The 26,946-nt window shown below is 42.9% G+C and overlaps 1 protein-coding gene across 5 annotated transcripts in view; it reads right to left on the reverse strand.

The window, feature by feature from the left end:
• PRICKLE2 (prickle planar cell polarity protein 2) overlaps positions 1-26,946 on the reverse strand; it is a 363,728-nt gene that overhangs the window by 55,163 nt on the left and 281,619 nt on the right. For all 5 annotated transcript variants that reach the window (XM_058288593.2, XM_058288594.2, XM_071212136.1 and 2 more), the window contains 2 exons: positions 6,022-6,135; positions 2,997-3,134 (listed from right to left, as the gene is read on the reverse strand). In XM_058288593.2, coding sequence (XP_058144576.1) covers positions 2,997-3,134; positions 6,022-6,135 — 252 coding nt within the window. The remainder of the gene's footprint in view (positions 1-2,996; positions 3,135-6,021; positions 6,136-26,946) is intronic.

The raw sequence follows: 26,946 nt of genomic DNA on the forward strand, positions 1-26,946 counted from the left end.
CCATCTCCCAGTGGGCTTCCCTTTTGCTCTACATGAATGGTAACTGTCATACTGACAGCAGCAACCGCCATGATAGCTGGTCGCTAGCACCCATTTTCCATCCAGTCATAGTGGGATCTGCCTGACATACCTGGCAGGGCAGGTTCTCCTTGCCCTTCCTCTACCCTCCTTTCCTAGAGCCTACAAAGTAAAAGTAAAGATAAGTAAAGAGAGAGCGATGAATCACAAAGGTGGAGAGGACAGAAAACCTCTATTAGAATAACATACAGCATGAGCATTTGTCTAACGTAGAGTTTTCATTATCTTCTAGGTACTCCAGATTCCTTCCAGAGACTAGGCTAGAAGCAGGGGAAAGGGTGGAACAGGCTGGAAGTGGGGGAACTGGACGGGAGGGCTGCACTGCTGGATGGTAGGGGAGTGGGTCCATAAAGAGGTGCCCACCTTTACCTTCTCTGTGCACCTTCAGGCATGCTTTTTAAAATATATATATTTTTATTACAGAAATTGTAAACTTAAAAAGCAATCATGCACATGTGCAGAATTCCCATACAATATCCCTTCAGCAACACACCACACTGTGGTAGAACATTTGTTACAGGTTTTGAGATAATATCATCAGACTATTACCACCAACCATGGTCTACAGTGTATATTTGGCACACTTTTTCCATACTCCCCCATACCCCCCCATTGCCAACACAGTACATCTTTGGCACTGATGCAAGAATATTAGAGTACTGCTATTAACCACAGCCCATAGGTCTCACCAATTGTATTTTTCCCATCTTCAGGCATGTTTTTAGCCTGCTTTCTCACTGTTTTACATGGTCTTGATAGGAAAGATACAACTTCTAATGCCAGACCATGGAAAGGGCTTCTTTTCTGTCCCTTCACTACCTTCCCACTCACTTTCCCTCCCCAAAAAGGAACAAGGCAGAATGACTGATGTCTCATGCTGGCAGTTGAGGCCTGAGGGTCCAGGGGATGCTCTCTGCTGACTGCTATGCAAGTGGCTGAGCTCTGGTGAGGACATCCGAAGAGCAGAAAAGGGGAAGCGGACTTCGCCCAGTGGTTAGGGCGTCCGTCTACCACATGGGAGGTCCGTGGTTCAAACCCCAGGCCTCCTTGACCCGTGTGGAGCTGGCCCATGCACAGTGCTGATGCGCACAAGGAGTGCCCTGCCACGCAGGGGTGTCCTCCACGCAGGGGAGACCCACATGCAAGGAGTGCGCCCCGTAAGGAGAGATGCCCAGTGCAAAAGAAAAAATGGACACAGAGAACAGACAACCGGGGGGGGGGGGGGGGGGAGGGGGGGGCCGGGAGGGGAGAGAAAGAAATTAAAAAAAACCCACAAAGAGCAGAAAAGGTACCTCCAAATCTTTCCCTTATTACAGATTTTGTATGGGTAGGAAAACATCATAGAAAAGAAAGTAAAGCCCTCAAAGAATAGTCTCTAGGAGTTCATACTTGTGTGTGACCAGTCAAAAGAAAGACATTCTGTGACAGAAAGTACCCATCTTGCCTTCCTTGATAACATACTAGAGTTGACGTACATATACATAATCCATTTAGTTCTCACCATAATTCTGGGAGGGAGGCACTTGCTAACCTAATTTTGCAGACAAAACTGAGATGAACTTATTTGGTCAAGGTTATGTGGCAGAAACACGAGTCAAACTTAGCCTTTTAGCCTCCCTGTTCTAGGCACTTCTCCATATGCTCTTGACCCCTGCCCACAAAACGCTCAATCTTCCTTCTGCCGTAGGTGAGCCCAGCTTGGCTCTGAGAGTGGCAGAAGTTTGCAGTTGAGCTCACCAAATTTCACATTGTGACCACTGGCCTCCTGCCTCTCAAGGACGCAAAGACGAAGACCCCACTGCCAAATCTCTGGTCCTTTGATGCCCCTGGTAAAGTAGCTTCTTCATCCCATGCACTAGTGCTCTCACCCCTTATCCCTTGGAATTTGCAAAAATGGGCCCCCAAATGTTATCAGCTCCCACAGGCAGCATCCCACTTCCTCCTTCACTGATTCAGCTGCCATATCTTCAGCATCTAAATGGGTCCATCTCGACCTGAAGGAGTTAGAGCTGTACAAAAGAGCAGCAAGGCTCAGAGAGGTCCAGAAAATGGTAATCAACGCTGGAGGGTTGGCAGCAACGAGGCAGCACAGGGGCATCTAGGATTTCCCCCGCTTTCTTGAAAATCCTCCTTGGCCACCCTGAGCACCCTACCAACCAGACTTTAGGGGAAATAAATACAGACTCTTCAGCTCAGCGAGGTACTGGGGCGAACACACCCACACACTTGACTGATGAAACCCTAAAACCCAAGGAGATTACTCACCACCTCTTTAAAGGGCCCCTGTCCTGGGATGATTCTGGGAAAGAGGCTGACCATGGCCCAGGCAAACCCCATTTTGTAGAGGACTAATTTAAAATCCAAGCCCTTCTTGTCACTCCTCTGCTCGAAGCCCTACAATGGCACCCCAGCTCCTTCCAGTGGCCTGCAAGGCCCTCAGTGAACTCTGGTCTAACCTGCTGATTCTGTCCTTTCGTTCCCTCTGTGTCAGCTGTACTGGCCTCCCTGCTGTTCTTCAAGCACAACAGCCAGGCCCCCGCCTCTGGGCTGTTGAGTTGGCTGTTCCTTTTGCCCTGGAGACTTGCAGGACTCACTCCCTTAGTTCTTTCACATTTTGCTCAGGTGACACCTTCTACAGGGGGCCTTCCATGGTCACCTTACTTAAAAGTATAGCCTCCTGCATTTCCCCCACTTGCCAGCCCCCTTCCCTGCTATATTCTTCTTATTTTAAAATTAATTTTATTGTCTACTTCTTCCCCAAGAATATAATTTTTTATAAAGGCAAAATAAAAGCTTTTCTTGTCTTTTTTTGTCTGCTATATCCCCAAAGCCTAGAGCCATGCCTGGGACATAGTAGGCCTCAATAAAATTTTATTGAATGAATGACTAACCATAAGGCTACCAAAACAATTCCTTACCTGTTCGCAAATAGCTCCTGTCATCGTGACTGGGAAGGGCCTGACATTCCCTCGGCCCAAGTTTTCTCGTTTCCTCTGGTTGCTGAACAGCTTGAGCTCTCTCTTCTCTTCCTCGTCCAGGGAGTTGCAGTATCGAACCTGTACAACACCAAGAATGGCAAGGAGGAGGTCACTGTAGCTCCTTAAAGTAACCAAAGCTCAGGTCTCAGGGTTTTTTTGTTTTTGCATCCATTGTGCTCCCTTTTCCTTTTATAGCCCTTGCCTGGCCTTTATCATCACCAGGCTTGGAGCCATTTAAGGTGAGTCTCCACGAAGACTGGTAAGAGCTAAAGGGCTTCTTAAAATCTTCTTAAAATCTCCGAAGCCTGGAGATTAAGTCTTGGGCCTGCCAAAGGCTCTATATCTGCTCCTCGTCCCTACTGCCTCCCTCTGCTCACAACATGGCTATCCTATCACTGAACTGAAATCCATATTGCAATGGCTTTGGTGCTAATGAAGAGCTGAGACCTCCTCACTCTCCCACTTCGACTGGGAGGTCCTGATCCTTTGAGCTCCCCGTAACGATGTGAATGACGCTTGACACCACGAGGGCTCCAGGCCAGCCCACGAGACCCTGGTTCCTGTGCTCCATGTGCTCTCTGGGCTCTGTTCTCCCATCTCACTTGGGGAAAAGGAGGAAACAGGAAGGGACTGAGAAGTGTTTGTGGTGCTGTGTGGATGTTTCTGCCCGTGTAACTGTGGGCAGGGGGCAAAGGGCTGCCTACTGGACTTTTGTAAAGTGCATCCAATTGCAGAAGGTATTTTCCTTCTTGTTAAACACAAAAACTCACAGACCTTAGGAAGGGCTGCTAAAGACATTATTATCCAGCTATTTCCCACTCTCTTCCCTTATTTCTGCACACTGGGAATTCTGCCATAGCCTCGAACTATCATTCATTTAATACTGTCTTTAAGACTGACCGACTTTGAAAATTTTACTTAAACACATTTATTCATAAAGAAAGTATTTTATGACTATAAATGGAAAACCACTATCACCTGCAACAAGTAGAAAGCGACCATAAAAATAGAGTGAAACAAAGTCATGTTGTTAGATTCTAGCTGGTTACTATGCTTACAGGACACCCTGAAACAGAGACTGCTAGTGCTCTTACTGGAAAGTGGAAACCAGTTTGAGTTAGAGGGATGTGAGATACCCCACTAGCACCAAACTGAAATTTCCTCCTTGATTCTTCAGCCTTCCAATCACAACAATGAAAGTTTAAAAGGGAGTAACTTTCTCACCATGTGGTTCAATTTACTTACTGCCTTGTCTATGTACCACGCAAAGCCACATATATACTAAACTTTGGGAAGCAGGGCTCTAATTCCACCTCCCGTTTGACTTAAGAGTAATCTGAGCATCAGAGGAGTTAACCAAATTGTTCGGATGAGTTTTCATACAGTCAGTGCATTTAAAATTTGCTGCTAAACTGCAACTGCGTATACCAAAATTGTCTTATCAATGGGGGGTGGGAGAAAGAGGGAAGAATGATCAAATATTTACTTTAGGATCACCCTTTGTTCTCAACAGGGCCATGCCAAATGGGCTGAATCTGTCCATTGGGGCACTTGCATAGAATTCCCACGAATGGCCTGCAGTAATCTGACGGGTGTCTCTTTCATGAAACCACAGTCACCATATACAGAACAAACCACTACAAGCAGAGAAGAGCAGATCACTTCCCTCTGTCAACTAAAAAGAGTTAAAAGCGAGAAAGGTTTCTTGTAGCTGTCCCAGAGAGATCTGCAGTGACCTGAAGAGCCCCAGAATATACAGTTACCACTGAAATTTTATGGACATGCTTTTAAAGAAAGGCACACCCCTCCTGCTTGTAAGAACCCGCATTTTCTCTTCCAAATTAGTTAACTGGGCATCAGGTTACAGCGCTTGCTCTCAGCTTTAAAGGGGAAAGCATTATTTATATTTGTTTTATAAAGTCTGAAATAAGCAGCAGGAAGGGGAATCGTGGCTCTCTTTCTAGGCAGTTGCTTCGGTTTTTCCAGCTTTTGCCTGGCTTACTCAAATTTATGTTAGAGGCTCTCAGTTACCCGTTTTATTCAAATGTGGACAGAGAAGACTGAAAGGCACTCACTTATTTCCCCTGGGATTGAGTTGTTGGGCTCCCGTCTGTGGGTTCATAACAAAGCTGGTGTCCAGCTCTCGAAAGGGGTTATTTCTCCTTTCAATGTAAAGTTACAGTTTTTGTTTAAAATACAGAGTTAAGTGAACAGACAGTTCAATTCTACAGGACTTATTTTTTTTAAAACCAGATACCGAAAAATTTCTAATTTACAAAAGCTAATCTCCTTAATTTTGATAATGTTTTAAAAGCATGTTTGCAAATTTACCTTTATGAGCAATTAGATTTCAAAGATAAGAAATATACCTGCTCGTAGTACCTAGTATCTGGTTCAGACACAACCCATGAGCCGTGCCTTCAAGAGTATAAATGATAAATATCACAAATCTTACTGCACGACGACAAAAACAAAGATGTCTGGAGCTACAAATCTGGCCACATCACTTCTACCGCAGTGTAACATGGGAAAATTTGCACACTCATTTAATATGAAATGATGCTGAAAACTCAGGAGCATCACAAAGTTTTTGCTGGGCTTGAACTGGCCCAGGGAATATCAATCACCTCTCCAACATACGTAGGTAAGCGGCACGGCACATTCTTCAACTAAGAAAGTTTGGACTTGTGCTGTAAAATTTTAGCGCTCCCTGGTTACCCCAAAAAAGTTAGTAGTGCCAGGCACAGGGGCTAATCCAGTCCATAATGAGATCCTACTTTTAAGTAACACTGTCTAGAAGGAGCCAGGCAGTTTCTTTTGGCTCCAATTAAGGAAGTTAAAACCTAAACTAAATTATCAAAGCATTGCTTTGTAAATCTCATCGATCACAGCAATCTGTTTATAGGAAAGGTGACAATCCACAGAAGGTTCTAAGAAGTCTTCGTTAGCCTCTTCTAGCCCTTACCTCATTGTCATGTGGTGGCAGCTGGTGTAGTAGCTGCTTGATTCGCAGTTTCTCTCCAGGACTGTTGACATAAGGAATCTTCTCTTCTGGGAGACAGCTATAGTACTGGTGAACCTGAAGGATGGAAGGACACAGAACACTTGCCCATTACTCAGACCAGTTGCCCATTCCCACTTACTCCAACAATGGCCCCTATAATCCCTGCAGCAGAACAGAGCCCCCTTCCTGCTGCCCCCACCCTTCACGAAACTCAGTAGGATATGAGTTTCTTCCAGCACGGAGAGGAATTCACCCCTAAGGAGCCAAGCAAAGCACCCATATCTTGGGGCTTCCCCTCTCTCTGTAAGGGCAATATAAAGCCAGCAAATATTCCTAGAAAAGGAGAATTCGGCAAACGTGCTGGTGAACCCGGAGGGTAGGGCTTTCTCGGCAGACTCCCCCGAGAGCTGACTTTACCATTTTCTCTGTTAGTCTCCAGCAGGTAACGTGCTTCCCTAGCCAAAGGGATATGTCAGCACCTGTCTCGACACTAGAGTCAAAGCCAGTCTTTGGCACTTTGCAAACTCCTGGGTACCTCAGCCTCCACCTACATTAAAAGCCCTCCAGGTTTTGAGCCATTTCTAAGGACAGGCAGCTGCTGACATCTGTCAGAAAGGGTCACTAAACAGGGATGCAGCACGTGTACTTAAAATCTATATCAAATGAGGATTTTGAATATCCGAGAAGGCTCATGTTTACGACTTACGCACCGTACTTTCTGAAGCTCATTCGATCCTAGCAACTTGGGAAAACACTGAGTACCTAACTTTGCCTAAGAAAACAGGCATTCCACTATCCAGCTACATGTTCACAAAGCTCCAGCTTACTGAGAAAACATGCAAAATTAGGTGAAGAAAAAAACCTGTCCAAAGCAAAGACATACTATTACAGAGGAGAGGGGGAAAAAAAACCCACAAGCTCAGATGACATTATGTAAAGAAATTTTCAAGTATCTCTTAGTATCACGACCAATTCCTGTAAAATAAGGCATTCATTCAACAATGTGGAGAGCACAGAAGTCTTGGTGCTCTGTGTCTGTCATATTTGTTACACTCTGACTGGGTCTAATTCCCTTAAGTTTGGGGAGACTTGGATACAAACATATGTTTTGAGAATGCTGGAGGGGGAGGCAGGAGGAGTTGTGAAAGTTCTGTGTACTTTGATCTCAAAAACTAAGTTATAAGTGTTGAAGAGGGGAAAAAAGGCTTTGTGATGACAAGGCATTAAAATATGTGAAAGCCATCTTTATTTTCGTAACTAATGAACATAACCATTTACCAGCATGTGCCCTATCATTCTCTTAATCAAATCCCCAAAACAACCATAAACATTCTTGTCATAGACTAGCTGGCTGCAGGCACCAGAAGGGACCCAGATCCTGGGATGGGAAGAACTGGCTCTGAATTTTTAAAGGCAGCCATGAATTACCAGCATTCTCTCTGGGAAAAAAATAAAAGCCTAAATGGCTAGTTAATTAAGGATTGGAAGCTGGTCATTAGCTTATCAGATACTGGCACATCACTCCCTCTTCAGGACAACCTCTGGGACCAAGTATCAGGTAAGTGTTACCTATAAAGAAGCAGGCATAGTCCGTGTGTCTTGGGGAATGGGCCTTGCCTCTCAGCTGAGGACAGCTGGCAAAAAAGCCCCATTTCAATATCACTTTGTCATTCTCACAACTACCAGTATAGCTGTAGCAATAAGGGACAATTGCCAACATGCAATGGGTTATCGTGGATGCTTAATAATGCAGCATCTAATCTGAGCTCGATCTGGCCCCCTCTCACCTCCTTTCACACTCATCCACCCCTCTCTTCACTGCCCAGGGAACGGAGCCATCCCTGAGCCCTTCTGAGCTGGCACCTTGGGCCAAGTCCTCTCTGACCCAGGCTGGAATCTTCCTGCACCTTCTGCAGCTTGGCCACGTGTTCTGAGAACACATGCTTTGGAGATCAAGAACACCTGCAGCCTCGGTCCCTGGCTCTGTCATTTCCCATCTCTGTCCCCTGGCAAGTTACATAACCTCTTGGGATCCTTATCGTGCGATTGTTGAGGACTGAATGGGAGTGGGAACAAAGCATTTGGCAATCAATAATGAGTTGCATGAATACATAATAATAATAATCATGTTATCCAGCCTGGCATTCTTCAAATGGAGCAATCCAGATGCTGCCTTCCATTTAAGGCATAGACCGGTCTGCTGGCTTGCAGAGAAAGGCCAAATCTGGGACCCCCTCCTATCTCAGCCCAAGCAATCAAAAAGAGGTTGCAAGGAACATAAAGCTAATAGTGCTAGTTCAATTTCAGATTTAAAAAAATGGCAATGTATTACAAAGGTGGTTTTCTCAAGGAACCCAGCAGTAGGGTGTGGCCTCATGAAGGAAGAGAACCTGCCATGGAAAGTTCTCAGTGACAGAGGTCTCATTTCTCAGGGTCTGAATCCTTTTTACCTCTGTTCTTATTCTCTCTCTGCTGATCTGTTATTTATGGTTTCCCACAGCACTGAAGCACACTTAAATTTAGCTCAATAGTCCATCCTAGACTGACTAGCTTTGCTCAATTCCAAACTTCCTAGAGAAGGACCTTGATTACCCCAGCTTGGGCAGGGTCCACCCCTGGAGATTAGATTGTGAACAATTTCAACACTGGTTCAAGAACTGGAGGCTATCAGAGTTCCAAAATGACATGATTGGGCTAAGGTGGTGGCAGCAGTGATGGAAAATTCTAGAGATATTTAGGAGAGAAATATCTTGGCATAAAAGGTCCATCTAAAGAGTCTGGGTTCTTAAGTCAATAGGGGTAGTGACTACTCTTTGGGATCAAAGCTCTATCTTTCCTGGACATCTTCTGTTATTTTTCATAATTCAGACCTATGGATCATCACCACTGAAAATATAACCTTTATACCAGTATCCCAATAATTCTTTTGAGATAGAAGGTGCTAAAATATTGTCCTATAAGGAAACCAATGACTTAACGGATCACTTAAAAAAATTTTTTTATATGGTTTGTGAGATGCTCTATGATTAACACAACTCAGCTAATATTAATTAAGCATCTGCACCACATGATAGGCTATCTGGTTTGCTCTGCTGAAAAGAATAAGCAGATCCTTCACTTCTAATTCTCTTCAAAGTCAGTTTAAATCCAGGACTCTCTCTCTTCCTGATATTTAGGTGCTGGACTTTCCAAACTCTTTATCAAGCAAAGGGGGTTAGCAGATGGATGGAAATGAAGGAGAAACCACTCTCTTCAATGCCTAAACCATCTCTGGCTGAACATGGAAAGGCAGAAGGCATTTTCTTCTGACATTCTCTGTAATTAAACTACTATACAGCCCAAAATAAACAGCAAGCAACCAAGCAGACCAACGGTAAGGAGAAAATATTTAGTATACATTCTGGCACTACAAAAATTAAATTTGGCACTACCCTTGAAAATCCTGCAGATTGCTCACTGGAGCCCAAACATGTTTCACTTGTTTTTTTTAAATGAGTAAATAAGCAAATTCAATAGAATTTTGTCAATGATGATCATTACCAAGCTATTACCTTTATTTTATTTTCTTTTTCCTCCTGGGTGTATACAGCACATTTTCTGTTGTATGTGCTAGATCCTTGCTCCATTTCAACACTCCCAGGTAAATGTGTCCTGTGATTCCGCCCTGGGTGATGCAATGCTAGCTGCATTTCCCCCAAACAAAAGCATTTTGAACACAAACTGGCTTATGGAAATGAAATAGCTGAAGGCCTTTATTTAAGGTGTTACTCCCCAACAGGGAGGTTTGGCAGTAACCTCGGTCTGTGTCAGACGGATTATGAGAGCTTTAGTCAGTGTGCAAATAAAGTCTACAAAGCCAGGCCTCGCCCAGTTTGAAAGACTGGGCTTGTTAGAAGGAACTGCACATTTGACAGCATTTCTGCCTGGGCAGAGAGATGAAAGCAGGAGAGTCAGTGACTCCGCATTTGGGAGAAAAGTATGCAAAAAAAAAAAAAGAAAAAGGGTGCAAAGTGCTTTATTTAGAGCAGTGGCTCTCCAACTCTAACTTGAGTCAGAATCACCTGGAAAGCTAATTAAAACACAGCCTTCTTCAATGGGCCTGGGGTGGGCCGACACTTTCCGAGGTGAAGCCCACGCTGCTGGGCCCAAGGCTCACATGCTGGAGAACCTCTGATTTTGCAGTTATCAAGGTAGGTAAGAGCTTCCAAGTGTTTTCCTTCAACAATCAACCCCGGGAAGTTCCCAGAGCAGGTGGCGGGATTACTGCTTTCTCCAAAGAACCTGTTCAACCTCACCCAATTTTGCAGCTGTCTCTTTCCATACCTGCTCATGTGTTAAAGCAAGGGGACTCCATCAGGTCTGACAAGAATAAGAAATCCTATGGGCAAGGTGGTCATGGGGCGGGGAGGGGGAGAGGGGACATTTTCTGTACCAAAATCATCCCTATTTCCTTGGGTCAAACTCTAACCAAAGAAAAGTTATATTTTCTTACTTGATCTCAGAATCAATTGTCCTTCATTGACTAAATGAAGGGATCAACAAACTCAGATATTCTTATGCCTAAAGTGCTTTGATGTAAAGAGTCTCATGAGCCTTCTACAACCTGGAGACAGGCTCATGGAACGTTACACAGCTACAAGGTGGCAGGGCCTTTGAACTCAGCTGCCTCCTCCTCTTTTGTTTTGTTTGTGTGTGTGTGGACTCTTGGCCTTCTACATTAAGAAAACAAGAAACTAATAATGGGTGGGGGGAGGAGGAGGAGAATGATGAAAAAGTCAGACACAGTAGATTCCCTGTATGCCTGCCTGGCTGACTGCAGAAGTAATGAACACATTTTCTTTTGGTGTTCACTGTTATATACTCAATGTATGGCTCCCCACCAAACCCAAGATGAGATGACAGAGAGTAGGAAATGGTGTACTCCAAATTACACACTCTTTCCATGACACCATGGCATAATGATGTAAAAGGTAGCTATGGCATAGATGGCTATCCACCATATCCATCTTCTTCTCCCTTAGTAAGAATCCCTCATTTTATTTAGATTGTCAAAATGGCTGGCAAAAAAAAAATATATGTTTACACCTCCTGTGCTGGTTTGAATCTTTTGTGGACCTCAGAAAACTATTTTCTTAAGCTAACCCATTCCTGTGCAAATAAACCTATTTATGTGGAAACTTTTGGCTTAGATTCAATTAAGAACATTTTGATTAGATCATTTTGATTACATTGCTTCAGTTAAGGGCCTTTAATTAGATTGCTGGACCCAAGGTAGGTTTTAATCCTTTACTGAAGTCCTACATAAATGGAGGAGAAAGGAGAGGAAGAGCTGCTGTTATACACTGTCATGTAAGGCAGGACTCCAGGATCACCTGCAGCTGTAGAAAGACAGACAAACCTGGAGAGGCCGAGAGAGAGGATGGAGGCTGGAATCAGTGGAGCAGCTGAAGCTGAAGCAATGAAGCCTGAAGGAAGAGAGGGGAGAGACGAGCCATATGCCTGATTGCCCATAGCTGAGCTTCAGGAGAGACTAAGTGGGAAAAGAAGGCAGAGATGGGACACCACTTTGCCTTGCCACATGGCAGGAGTCCAGGATTGCCAGCACCCGACCTTTGGTGAGACAGCATCTCTGATGATGCCTTGATTTGTACATTTTCACAGCTTCAGAACTATAAGCTTTTAGCCCAAATAAATCCCTAGTGTAAAAGCCAACCCATTTCTGGTATTGTACCAGCAGCCTTTGGCAAACGACAACTCCTTAGTAGCTACATGTGTCCAGGTGAATAAATTCTGGTCAATGAGATGAAAGAATGGGACTTCTGGGAGAGCTCCTTAAAAGAAGATCTAGTCTCTGCCCCATGAAGATGGAGGAGTGACATCAGGGTTCCCCTCCACAGAATCTTTCAACTACTGTAAAGACTCGTAGAAATATCTTTATCAAAGCTCCAGAAAATGATTAAAGGACAACAGTAACAGGGTGAATGCTGATTCAAGAAAAAGGCTATTTAAAAGTGGTAGAATCTCACTGTGCCCTCGCTGCCCTCCTGATGGTCACCATCTGGATGTCGAGCCAGCCTTCACTCCAGTGCCAATCCTTGGTCCCAGGTCCAGCAGGAGTACAGTAACCCTCATGCACATACTGGAAGCATGTATGTCTGCCCCAATCTGTCTGGTGGTGGCCTAGGGATATGCTGTCCTAGAATTTGCCCTGCATGTAGAAGGCAGCTCACCAATCACTCCTACAGAATGTTGTGGGAGAGCAGTCAGTGGATGCCTGGGGCAATGGATTGCTGGCTGTAGGAAATAGAGTGTGGTGTCCATCTTACCAAGAGGAAACTGTTTCCTAGAGAAGAGGGGACATTTGGAACAGTGAAATTGGGAGAATTCCTAGGGCCGAATGTGCATGCCCAAGACAAGGACCAGGGAGGCCCCTAAGCTTTGGCCTGGAGCTATTCTCTAAACTCATAGTGTGGATAAGCTCTGAAGGAGAAGCCTTGCACAGGTCAATATGCAAAGATTAGCAAAAGTGTTGTTGTTGTTGTTTTTTTCCCCTTCTTTTACTTTATCTTCTGGCATTCAAGGAAAGTTCTGTCATAACATTAGCTAGATACAAGTATAAGGAACATATGCTTCCGAATCTAAATTTCAGCAATAACACATTAATATAAAGAATCCAGGTTTCAAGAAAAGATTATAAAATACATAATGAAACCATAAGTGAGGAGGATCAGATGTGGGACATTTGAGACAGACTTAAAAGATACTAATTATGCTCAAAGAGATAAAGGAACACATGGACAAAGAATTAAAGGAAATCAAGAAAATGATGAACTCAAAGAGAATATTAATAGAGAGGTGGAATTATGGAAAGAAACCAGAGAGAAGTGAAGACCATAGTAACAGATATAAAAATTTACTTAGAGGGGTTCAACAGCAGATTGGAGCTAGCAGAAGAAGGAATCAGTGAACTTGAAGATAACACAATTGTAACCAACCAGTCTGAGGAGCGGAAAGAGGAAAGAATGAAGAAAAGTGAAGAAAGCCTGAGGAAGCTGTAGGGCTCCATCGGGCATCCCAGTATGCACACTGTGAGAGTCCCAGGGGGAGAAGACAGAAAGGGGCAGAGAGAATATTCAAGGAAATAGTGGCTGAAATGTTTCCCAAATTAATGAAAGACATGAATATACACATCCAAGATGCTTAACAAACTCCAACAGGATAAATTCACACCATACCATGTTATACTGCAACTGTCAAATGCCAAAGACAGAGAATTTTGAGAGCTGCAAGAGGAGAAGCAACATGCCTCATACAGGGGATCCTCAGTCGGACTGATTGCTGATTTGTCATGGGAAACCCTGGAGGCAAGAAGGCAGTGGGAAGACATATTTAAAGTGCTGAAAGCAAAAACTGTCAACCAAGAATTCTATATCCGGCAAAACTGTCTTTCCAAAATGAAGAAAGGGACTAAGACAATCCTAGATAAACAAAAGTGAGGGAGTTGGTCACCACTAGACTGGCCCTTCAAGAAATGCTAAGATTGAAAGGAAAGGACACTAGACAATTGACTGAAGCCACTTGAAGAGATAAAGATCTCTGGTAAAGATAATTACATGGGTAAATATAAATAAAAGCACAATTTTTAATTTATAAGTCCACTTTTTACTTCCTACAGGATCTAAAAGGGCAAATGCATAAAATGTAATGATAAACCCATGGTTCTGGACACATAATGTAGAAATGTTATCTGTGACAACAACTACATAAAATTGGGGGACAGAGAGGTATAGGAATATAATTTATGTATGCTATCAAAGTTGGTATTAAAGCAATCAAGACTGTTATAAATTTAGATGTTAAATTTAAGCCCCATGGTAATCACAAAGAAAATATCAGTAATTATGCAAACGCACAGAGACAGAAAGTAGAGTGCAGGTTACTGGCGGGGGGCAGGGGCAAAAGGAATTAATGCAAAATGAGTGTAGGGTTTCTATTTGGGGTAAAGGGAAAGTTCTAGTACTACAGGATGAGGAGGGTATTGCAACACTGTGGATGTGAGTAATCCCACTGAATGGAATGTGTAGGAGGGGTTGGCAGGGGAGGATTTATGTTACATTTATTTCCACAATTAAAAAAAAAGAAAGATAAACTAAAGAGATAATGACAATTCAATGCAAAACATGACCCTGGATAGGATCTAAGCTTGAAAGAGAAATGGCCCAAAAGGGCATTATTGGAATTTAGGATAAAAATGGTATACAGAATATAAGCTCTATATCAATGCTGAATTTTTTGAACTTGATAACTGCATGGAAGATATTAAATTACTGAATAGCCGTGATTGCAGGAAGTGTAGTATGCATTCAAGAAATATGATATGTGCAAACTGCTCTCAAATATTCAGGAAATAGGTAGGTAGATGATTGATAAACGATACAGCAAAGGTGACAAAATGTTGTAATTGGTGGGTTTGTGTATATGGATGAGTGAGTTATGTTGGAGTTCTCTTTATGGGGTTTGTATTGTTTTTGCTACTGTCCCATAAATTTGAACTTATTTCAAAACAAAAAGTTAACGAAGAGACAGAAACTAAGCAGTTGACAAAGGCCCTTTTTTGCCGGTTCCCCTTTTCTCCTGCTTCTATTTGGAATGCAAAACAATGGCTGGAGCTCCTGAGCCATTTTGTACCATGAGTGACAATAAGAATAGATGTTATAGGTGAAAGACAGCAGGAGAGAAAAGTGAAGAGCCTGGTCTTTGATTTTATGTCAGAGCCCCCATACCAGCCATTTACCTAGCTCTGAAATCCTTTTCCCAGTGAGAGAAATACACCCCCACTGCCCAGCTTCTCTTCCTAGAAAGTGAATGCAATTTCTAAATGATAGAGCAGTAGGTCTCAAGCTCTAACCTGCTTCAGAATCACACAAGGCCCTTGTTAAAAAGGATGCCTCCTGGGTCTTAAAATGAGCCCAGAAATCTGCATCAACACTACACCAGGAGAAACATTGATTTAAAGGGAAGGTAAATCAAATGTGATTCCAGAAGGTAAGGGTAAAAACTCTTGAAGTCTAACCTCCAGTGTGCGTTGATACATTTGAAAACTTTTATAAAGGCCCATTTTAACCCAGGGACTAATCAGAGGATTTGGGCTTCTATTTCACATTCTCCCTCAACTGCAGTTTGAGAGGTGTGGAGCTTCCATTAATCTACCTCGATTTGGAAGGCAATATCTGGAATATGCTTGAGCATCTCAGAAGGCAGGCGCTATGCAGAAGGGAAAGACGCTGCCTGAATTTGTGGCATGTGGCAGTTTTTATGAAAAGCACACACTGTTTCTCAAATGGGGACCTGGAGAACAATCAGGTGGAGGAACAGGGATGAGCAATGGGTGATGGGCTGCTGCCAAGGGCCTGTCTGTTCATTTTGCCCCTACTTTCCAGAATTTCATTACCCAAGTAATAGCAGAAAAGTGTTGTTAAGTGTATCTGAGAGGTGAGATCGTACCTTTCCTCCTGGAGCCCCACATTACAATTTTAATTGGTTTACTCAGGAAGTAATTTAAGAAATAACAATCTAATTCCTAATACCCAAACAATGTCTCCATCACATTTAAACTCCCACAGGATTGGGATGAAAATGGGAAATAAAGCTCACACAGGGCATTTTCAAAGAAGAATCTTTCAAAGACGCCTCTCTCTCTCTTGCATAAGACATCTAGTTGAAGAACAAATCATGTCAAAAATGTGTTCAAAACATATCTAGAGGGAAGCGGATGTGGCTCAAGCAATTAGGGCTCCCCCCTACCATATGGGAGGTCCAGGGTTCACTGCCCAGGGCCTCCTGGTGAAGGCAAGCTGGCCCGTGTGGTGAGCTGGCCCACGCAGAGTGCTGCCCTATGCAGGAGTGCTGGGCCATGTCGAGTGCTGGCGCAGCAAGAGGACGCAACAAACAGAGACGCAAAGGAGAGATAATAAGAGACACAGCAGATCAAGGAGCTGAGGTGGCGCAAGAGAATGATCATCTCTCTCCCTCTCTCTGGAAGATCCCAGGATCAGTTCCTGGAGCTGCCTAATGAGAATACAAGCAGATACAGAAGAACACACAGCAAATGGACACAGAGAGCAGATAATGGTGGTGGTGGTAGTGGTGGTGGTGGGGATAAATAAATTAAAATTTAAAAAAATAAATCTTTAAAACAAACCAAAAGAAGGATATCTAGAATCCAGTCACTTATCGCCACCCCTACGCAACCAGTCTAGCCAGGACTAAGTATTCGCCTGGACTCTAGCCCTGGCTGCTTCTGGACTCTGGCTCTCCTCTTTGTCCCTCTGCAATCACTTCTCTATTCAGCAGCCAGGAACAATCCTATTTGAAGATAAGGCAGGCCCCATCCCTGCTCTGCTCAGAACCCTTGCTGACTTCCTGTCCTCCACCCCCTGCCCCCTGTCCCTCTCTCAACTAAAGTCAAAGTTCTCATTGTAACGCTGCGAGCTCACCTCCTTACCATCTGGTGACCCTATCCCTTACTACATTCCTCTGGTTCAATGTAGTAATGGCCTCCAAGCTCTCTCTCAAATACGACAATCACTGTCTCGCCTCACGACCTTCGCCTCTGCCAGTCTCAGCCTGGAACACCACCCCTACGGCAGGTTTTTACATGGCGCCCATTCACATTTCTTCCAGTGTCTGTACAAATGTTACTTTATCAGAGAAACCTTTCTTTACCTCCCCAGTAAAAGAGCACTTCCACCTCAATCTCTAGCCCTGTCGTTCCCAATCCAAGGGACATTTGGCAAATGCCTGGGGATACTTTTGGTGGTCACAGGTGGGGGGAGGTGGTACTAGTAGCTTCTAGTAGTTGGGAGAAGTGAGGGATGCTGCTAAGCACCCTAGAATGTACAGGACAGCCCCTCACAGCAAAGAATTATCAGGCCCCAAATATCAAGAGCATCAAGATTGAGAAACTTGAACCTGCTTTTCTTCAAAGCATTTACCAGTTTCTGACACATCATCTATTTGGTCATTGTCTGTCTCTTCCACCTAGAATGTGAGCGCCATGAGAGCTGGGATATTGTTCACCATTATAGCCCCAGGAAAGGGTCTGGCACAGAGCAATTAGTTGCTCAACAAATGATCGTTGAATGAATGAATGCACACTGTAAAAACCTCGTCTTTCTGCCTCTCCAATTAATCAAAGGATTTTGGACATGTGGCAAGACAATTCACAGGCCAGAGTTCAGGAGGAACTTCAGTAAAACTGGCTGAGTTTTTATTTTATTCTATCAAGGCACTTGGTTTTTCATCAAAGATTATAGTGGAAGAGATAGTAAGCGATGGGTGAATGGAATAAGGGCAATGTACTGCTTCTCTATGAGGAGAGGCCAAACAACACCCATCTGTATTTGAAGCTAGAGAATTTCTTTCAAGTTGGGCCAACTGTGTTCGAACAAATTGTGGAAAATAATTACATTATATATATAAGAAGTTAGTGCAATTCAAAGTCACATGAATTGTTTTCACTCCTAGGTTTCTGCTAGCTCCCACATGCTCATTCTCTTTCTAACTCTTTCACTACTTTTATTTAGAGTATTAAGCTCCAATGTTTTGTTAGAAAATACTGTCCCTTTATTTTGGATCATTATTTTTAGTTATTTATTTTATCTTGTCTTAAAGAAAAGGTCCCAGAAATTGAAAAACTTGGGGTTTAAACAAGCTCTTTTTATGCAACAATTACAGAGTTTCCCCACCCATTTTTACCAAAAAACTCTTTGCACAATGTCTATGCATTTGCATATACATCCTACTAAAAATTCCCCCAACAGCTGCTTACTTTTTTTGGTAATAAAAAAACTGCATTTAGACAAAATACACACATACATATGCATGAAGAAAGCAGAATGGCAGTTTCCTGTAGTAGTTAAGTTTGGACTCTGGAGTCAGATTGTTTGGGTTTGCATCCTGGATCTATGGCTTACCATCTGTATATTGTTGAGCAAGTTACTTTTATCTCTTGTAGATTCATTATCTCCATTGGAAAAATGGGGACAATAATAGTATCTAACTTGAAGCATTGTTGTGAGGCTTAATTGACATAATGTAACCAGCACAGAGACAGGCACACAGTAAAGGCTCTATATTTATTAATTCTGAAGCAATCTAATGCATATTCCTAAATGTCAACTATATGCACAGCAAAAGTTCAACTCTATGCACAGCAAAAGTTGAGTACTTGTGTGAAAGGGTGCACACAGGAATAAGAAACCAGCCTAGGCAGAAGGAGATTATACTCTAGTAGCATGTATATGCAAGAAGGAAAATGACTAAAATGCCAAGCTAAACTGATGCAAGAGCATAAAAGGCAGATAAAAACACAAAGACTCAACAAAACAATCAAGTCCTGATTTGTAGCGCTTGCCAATTTCCATGGTGTAAATACTTGCACTATGGCTGATTTCAAATTCCAATGTGTCATTATTGAACATGAGATTGGAAGAGTGCACAATAACACTATTATGTAATAAACTGTCATATAGATACAAAAGACGTAAATACCTTAAGAGCATAAACAAAAGTGAAATATGGAAAGGTACTTATGAAGTAACGAGTTTTGAGCAGTTACTAGCTTTGCTTTTAAAATAATTTAATTATAAGTTTATATAATTGAATTTTTATAATGGCTGCATTTAAGAACTGACAAAAAGAAATCCTGAAAACTGATCGATTGGCTCTCATGAGCCAGTAAGGGCCATATCCAAGACAGCGTTCTGGGAAACTTACACAAATCAATTTCTTTTGCAAACTCACTTTAAAAAGTAAAGAAATAAAAGAACTGTGGAAGAGGTGTAAATAGGAATTACACAGCTATAGAACATTTCAAAGTGTATTAAGACAACATATAACTAACGCTGTCTTCCATGGTTCTAGAAAATAGCAGGTTCATCCAATGTATCTACTTCAACTGACATACACATCAGAATACTGTCAGGGGAAGTGGATGTGGCGCAACTGATAGAGCACCCACCTACCATATAGGAGGTCCAGGGTTCAAACCCAGGGCCTCCTGGCCTGTATGGTGAGCTGGCCCAAGCCAGTGCTGCCATGTGCAAGGAGTGCCGTGCTATGCAGGGGCGCGCCCCATGTAGGGGATTCTCATGTGCAAGGAATGCACCGCATAAAGAGAGCCGCCCTATCCAAAAAAAAGCACATCCTGCCTAGGAGTGGTGCCGCACACACGAAGAGCTGACACAGCAAGATGACACAACAAAAAGAGACACAGATTACCCGTGCTGCTGAGAATGCAAGCAGACACAGAAGAACACACTGCCAATGGACACAGAGAGCAAACAACTGGCGGAGGTGGGGAAGGGGAGGAAAAAAAAAAAAAAATACTGTCAGCTCATCGGTGTCCAAGTCTCCAAGCCTTTCCCACATCCCCTTCTCCCATACCCTCACCCATTGAGATTTTCCCTTTCTCTATATTTCTTATCCTTTACTCCCTTACTATTTCTTTTCCTACTCCCCAGGCATAATACAAAACTGAAGAAATTTAAAATTATTTATATATTGATCACTGTTTTTTTTTCTCTTCCAAGAAAAAAAGGCTTGAGTTGAACATATTATAGGGCTCCATGAAAAACAAAATACCCCACTGCAAATCTTACTACAATTCTACTTTTAAAAATTGTACACATCTCATAAGCTATTGTGAGGATTAAAGCCAATGACACAATGAAAATACACTGTGAACTAGGGGGCCATATATAATTGTCAGAGCAGTATTATTATTGTTAATTATTATTTAAATCAACAACAGAGAATAAGAATTACATTGAGCTGCTAGCAATAATGACCTGAATATGGTGGTCTAGGGCTGGTATGGCATTTTATAAAAACCATTAAGCATCTAAACTCTTTCAGTTCTACTATCCTAAATGTTCATGGCATTTATTCTCAAAATCATAAAATGGCTCCTGGAGATCCAGCCATCATGTTCATGTTCCAGGCAAGATGACAGGGAAGGGAAAGAGGCAAAAGTCCTCTCTCCCAGTTGGGTTAACAACATTAAAAGAAGTTTCCTGGAAGCATAGGACCCAACTTCTATTTATAATCCATTGGCTAGCAAAGGAAACTGGGAAATACGGTGCCCAGAATAAAAGCAGGTTCTCTCTCCTTTTTTTTTTTAAAAGATTTATTTATTTAATTCCCCCCCTCCCCCGGTTGTCTGTTCTCTGTGTCTATTTGCTGCGTCTTGTTTCTTTGTCCACTTCTGTTGTTGTCAGCAGCACGGGAAGTGTGGGCGGTGCCATTCCTGGGCAGGCTGCACTTTCTTTCACGCTGGGCGGCTCTCCTTACGGGCACACTCCTTGCGCGTGGGGCTCCCTTACGCGGGGGACACCCCTGCGTGGCGTGGCATTCCTTGCGCGTATCTGCACTGCGCATGGGCCAGCTCCACACGGGTCAAGGAGGCCCAGGGTTTGAACCGCAGACCTCCCATGTGGTAGACGGATGCCCTAACCACTGGGCCAAGTCCATTTCCAGGTTCTCTTAATAAGAAAGGAGCAGATGCTAGACACTGAGCAATTTTTGTTCTCAATAAATAAATGAGTTTTGGGTTACCTCTTTCTTATGTGGACTCCTTAGGAGTTTTCTATATGGTATCCCTTTGTGTTTTAAATCATTGTGCATGATTCTACACTTGACATATAATATAGGTAGCCTGCTTTTTACTCTAATTAGTAAATATAGTTTCAAAATGTCCTGTAAAACGATTTTGGAGAAAGTTTAGAAAGCAGTAACAGAAGAAACCTCAGGACAAATTCAACTTTTTAACTATTTAAAGTGATTCATGATGACAAATGCTACAATCCAAAAAAAGAACTTTTGTTCCAAAGACCAGACCTTCCTTGTTACAGGACATTGTTGGAAACCCTGTTTTTGTTTTTGTTTTGAAACACATTTTAAAACACAGATGACTCCTGCTTAGAATCAGGACATTTAAGGCAGTCTCAGTTCTGCACATACAACAATGAAAGGTTGTGAGCCTATGTGAAAGAATAAAAACTGAAGAACTCAAAGATTTTAAGCGTCTGATCACAGTGGCTACTTTCAGCCTGAGTTACTTTCCCTCCTCTATTAAGTTTCCAAACGAATCACCCATAAAATTGCAAGCATTTGGTCTTCACTGTTTTGAGAGGCCAAAAGACTGGTTTCCTTAACACTCTGGGCCTGGAGATTGAAGGTTAGGTACGGCCATTAAATGCCCCATATATTATGGCACTTCAGAGAGACAGGAAGACGTTGGGTTAGGATGAGCTAGGTTATGCCGCAGTCACCAACAGCAGCAGCAGGACACTGGCTTCACACTATAATTTTATTTCTCACTCATACTATATCCGATATGGGTTGGGGAGGCAGGGGCCCAGGGTGAGGGAGGTTCCATCACAATATATCCCTCCCTCCATGACGACGGCAGCAGAGAAAGGCAGGCTGGAAAGGAACGTGGGCAATTACACGCCTCTACCTGGATGTGACGCAGGTGGCTTCTGCTCACAGCTCACTGGCTGAAGCGAGCCACACAGCCATGCTTAACTTCAAGGGGGTGGGAAAGCACAAGTCTCCCCTGTGCCTGATCGTCGGGGAACAGCCTGGATCGCTACCACAGCAGGGAATGATCAGAGCAAGGCATGACCTTTGGGAAAGGTGAGTTTTATAATCTATTTGACCTACTCCGGAGTAAGGGGCAGAGCCAGGATGTGAATTCAGGTCTGACTTCAAAGCTCAATCTCTTTCCACACTACCTTGCCATCTCCATAAACCTGCCACAGGATTACATTCTGTCCTGAGCTATGTGATGATTCAATGAGCGGTATGGTCACAGCTCATTCTTCAAACTTGTGATTCCTGCTAAAGCTCGGAATAAACAGGCCAGCATGGCTGCTTCATTCTGAAAGCCACACGGACCAGCTGCAACTCCAAAGGGGTGAAAATCAACCAAATTAGTTGGTAATGCGTATGCCTTGAAAGAATGTGCACCTATTATGTAGTACAGATCCCGCAAAATGACTCAGGTTTGACAAACTGGGGTCTGTGCAGAGAAGTTAATGTGCCCGGGGTTCATCCTGGATAAAGGCAACATGGTCTTTGGAGGGAATATTTTGATTCCTGAGAGTGATTTTTTTACGTGTTGGAACCAAAAGTTTTTCTGTGATAACACTTCTCCGAAATTATGGTGAAAATCAGTGGGGGGAAAATGAGTCAGACAATGCATCTTCACTTACATTCAAATTCTTTTAAAGGCAACTTTCTTTTTGTTTTTAATAAGACAAAGCTCTCAGGGAAGAAGCTGGCCTTAGCTGTTAGAATCTGTAGCAAAGGAGAACTCAATTGTCTGGAGTGTGTTTCCACTGAGAAGATCCATGAGATGATGCACCACTGATAACTGAGCACACACCATTTCTCCTGAATTTTCAGTCCCTGCTATCAAGGCTAGGATCACAGAACTCCCATTATTTATCACCACTTGCTTGTTCATGACAGATTGCTGTAGGAGTGGCATGAAAGGCAACTGAACCTGTTAGACAATGGCTGTAAGAAGAGAGAGCGCAGTATCAACTAGGTTCGGACCCAAACAGGCTGTAGTGGCAGGGACTCTTCAGTACCTTGGCATCCCAACATCTAGTCTAAGATAATTCCCATTCACACTATCACAGAACAGTATACGCTGTAACGTGGTTAGCTACTGACAGTGCCCAGCTCTCATAGTTAAATGAGGTAGTCTAATCTTGGTCTTATTGATGTCACTATCCCCTTTCCTGTTATCAACTACAGCATTCCTTACTCTTGTTTTAGTGATTCTACCAAAAGCTCTTCTGAGCCATTTTTGGAAATAGGTTGTAAATGGATGAAAAGAAAAAAAAAGTCTTAACTTCACACATTTTTAAGAAGGTGATCTATGAAAATGGGGAATTTCAGAATCAGTTTGTGTTAAATGAAGAGAGCAAGGTTATGAGAAGCAGAATGAAATGATCCTAAAGTTATTAGTATTGGTATGATTTTGCCTTAAAGAAAAACTATCAAAAGTTATATTTTACTTAGGCTTGAGCAAACAGTCACTCAAGGTCAGGAGAGGTAGATCAGAAGTATATTGAGGGAAGCGGACTTGGCCCAGTGGTTAGGGCATCCGTCTACCACATGGGAGGTCCACGGTTCAAACCCCGGGCCTCCTTGACCTGTGCCCGCGCAGTGCTGATGCGCGCAAGGAATGCCATGTCAAGCAGGGGTGTCCCCGTGCAGGGGAGCCCCACGCTCAAGGAGTGCACCCCGTAAGGAGAGCCGCCCAGTGCGAAAGAAAGTGCAGCCTGCCCAGGAATGGTGCTGCCCACATGGAGAGCTGACACAACAAGATGATGCAACAAAAAGAAACACAGATTCCCGTGCTGCTGACAAACAACAGAAGCGGACAAAAGAAGAACATGCAGCAAATAGACACAGAGAACAGACAACTGGGGTGGGGGGAAGGGGGAAGGGGAGAGAAATAAAATAAATAAATCTTAAAAAAAAAAAAAGAAGTATATTGAGATGCAGGCTATTCAAGCTGGGAGGAAATATCTTCATAAGTAATCTAAGAAATGGTACTATAAAGTGCATCCATAAGGTCCCTTTCATAATCAAGTGGAGGAAAGAAACACTAAATAACTAGAGATTAGTTAAAAATGAATGAAGTACAGTAAGTGCAAAGGTCCTGAGGCTGGAGGAAGCTTGGGGTATTGAGGAGTGGCTCAGTGTGTGCGATCCTGTGTAGCTGGATGTTAAGAAGTGGCCCATTTAAAATAAAATCATGAAAAAAGGATGAAAATAAAGGAATGGAAAAGTACAGATTGTGCAGTTACCACAAGAAAGCTGTTGTGCAAAATTAAAGATATATACACACCAGAGTTTAAGGCAAATACACTTGAGAGGGATGAAAAAGGATGTTACAAAATAATGAAAGGAGCAATCTATCAAGAAAATAATGTAACCATAAACTTGTAAGCACCCAAAAACAGCCTCAAAATATATAAGCAAGAACAGAAATACATGAAGAAACAAATCTATAATTATAGCAAGAGATTTTTTAAGACACCTCTATCAGCACTGACAGATCAAAAAGACAAAAATCATAAAGGCTATATTATTACTATATCCATAGCAATTATCGTTCATTAACTTCATTACCTTTATTCTTATGATTTGGAAACATTACCTTGTTTATTCTTACATTATATAGAGAAAAAATATTTCACATCATTACTTTCCAAATGGGAAACATGCAGCAACATGCTAAGAAACTTGATCAAGACCACTCAGACATATCACTGTCTGAAAGAAGTTTCCTGATTTGTAACTTACTGCACTTGAGGGCTCCCTTTTCTGAGTCTCTGCCCCTTCTATATCCCTGAGCTACCTTTCCCTGATGTTGTAAGGGAAAGAATGGCGAAGCAAGTTAACTCTGCTCTTGAAGTTCTGCCTCTTTGTGACAACGGGCACACAGACTTTCTCTGAAATTGTTTCCTTCAATGTTAAATGCAACGTTTGGGCTCAATAAATTATGCAATTCTTATTTTGCTAACCTTCTAGAATTCTATTGTTCTTGGCCCCCACCATCTCTGGGCAAGTGTTTTAGACCTAGATCTAAGTTTTGTTTTCCCAGACAGGACTTATAAGAAAAGTGTTTCCATACCAAATGACCTTTCCAATCAGTAATAACATCTAGTATCTATGAGCATGCCAGGTACTACATTAGATGGTCTAAAAGGCAGGAACCATTGCTACCTTCATTGTATCAATAAGAAGCTTGACCTCACCAAGGTAAAATGATTTGCCCCAATCATCAATGTAGCTAGAGAGTGGCGGAGCTGTATTAGATGGCAAGTGTGTCTGATACCAAAGTCATGGCTTTTATTCACTAGGCTGGGGAAGGATGTCCCATTGACTGCATTTTAGTCCAGCTATTTCTCATGTCATATTCACCATCGCTGATAATCCACAGCAATGAGGAACAGGATAGGATAGCTATTTCAAATCTAAAAGAACCCAACCTTGAAGTTCCTAACGTTTGACCCTCTCTCTCAAAAACCAGGAATAGATTGTGCTGACTGACTGGCAAATCAGTTGGTTTGTATTTCAGCTACTTTCCCTGCCTGCCACTCTGGCCAAGGGTAGGATATTTACAGTGATTTGCAAAAAGATGGTAGAGGAAGGAGAGAACAAAAAAGGCCTGAGATAGTCACTATCTTGATCATCAACCCTGGGAAATGATAACGTCCCCTCCTCTCACCAGCACGGGGTACTAGTGAGGAAAGAGATACCACCACTTTTTCCTAACACTCTTTGGCAAAAGTCAGAAAGGAGGTTTCCCAGTATGGTAGGATAGCAAAGAAGTAAGAAGGGTCCGTCATCTTTGAGCTAGGCTAATTTGTTTAGGGTCCCTACTAGTTTGTTGCTGGACTTTCAGGAACATTTGTGTAAATCACAAAAAACAAAAACACCTCCCAATTACAAATTGGAAAAAGCATATCTCCAGTCTGGGCAGATGGAGTCCTACATCACAGCCAGGTAAGCTTTGAGGTGCATCGTGTTAAACAACACGTACTCCTCCTCTGGGAGTCACCAGAGTCCAGTGGGTAGGGGCCCCCAATCAACCACTTCGCCAGACACCTTTGTGCAGTACACAAACTAAACAACTCTACGTGGTGGCCCTGGTCCCTTCCCTAACTGGGAGCCTATGAATTTATTCTTTCGGATCAAGGAAACTGCAGGTTCAGAAATTGCTCGCATAATTAGCTCCATTTAGCAAGGTCAGATAGCTGAGTTTTAATCAGCCTTTTTAATTGTCATCGCAGTAGAGCTGCTGCTGGCTTCCTCTGGTACCACTATTCACTGAGTATCAACTACAGGCTGAGCACTGACCTAGGGATTTTACAACGATGATTAAATGAGTCAACCTGTGGAACTTAGTTTTTAGTGCCATCCATCTGGATGGGAGGATGCCTGCCTTCCTGTTTGCAGAAGTGCAACTTTCTTTCCCTTCCTCCTCCCACCCTCCCTTCTCTCTCTCACACACACATTCTAAGTGCACACTTTAAGTTTCAACATATGCACATACCTATGAAACCATAAGCAAAATCAAGAAGGGAACATATCCATCACCCTCAAAAGTTCCCTCCTACCATTACATCGTTCCTCCCTCCCACTCCTTCCCACCCTCCCTCCCATCCCCAAGCAGCCACTGGGCTGCTTTCTGTCACTACAGAGTAGTTTGCAGTTTCTAGAGTTTTATACGAATGGCATCATACACAATGCACTCATGCTTTGTCTGGCTTCTTTCACCCAGCATGATTTTGAAGTTCATCTATGTTGTCACCTGTATCAATAGTGGATTCCTTTTTATTGCTGAGTAGTATTCCACTAAATAAATATAATACTGTTTCTTCATCTACTCACCTGTTAATGGAAATTTGGGTTGTTTCCTATTTTGGGTTATAACAAATGGCTAAGAGCAGCCATTTTTAAAGCTCCATGCTTAGGGCTTTACATGCATTGTCTCATTAGGTAGGTAATGGCATCCTTATTTTTCAGATGATGAAATAAAAGCTCGTGGAGGTGAATTAACTTGCCCAACATCCAAGAAGCAGCACAGCCAGGATTTGAAACAGATTAGAGCCATGGTCTACATGCGAACTCTTTGGGCTCAGAATGACATGTACTTCATCAATCTGAGTGGCGGGAGGCCAGTGGGAAGCGTGACGCCTGCATGGATCTTCCACAAAGAGGACTGTTCTTCATCTGCCTGTGGATGACTCCACACCACACAAAGCAGAACATAAAGCCTGGGGTTGGGAAGCTCCA

This window comes from Dasypus novemcinctus, chromosome 26 (genome assembly GCF_030445035.2).
Source record: "Dasypus novemcinctus isolate mDasNov1 chromosome 26, mDasNov1.1.hap2, whole genome shotgun sequence".
Lineage (NCBI taxonomy): Eukaryota > Metazoa > Chordata > Mammalia > Cingulata > Dasypodidae > Dasypus > Dasypus novemcinctus.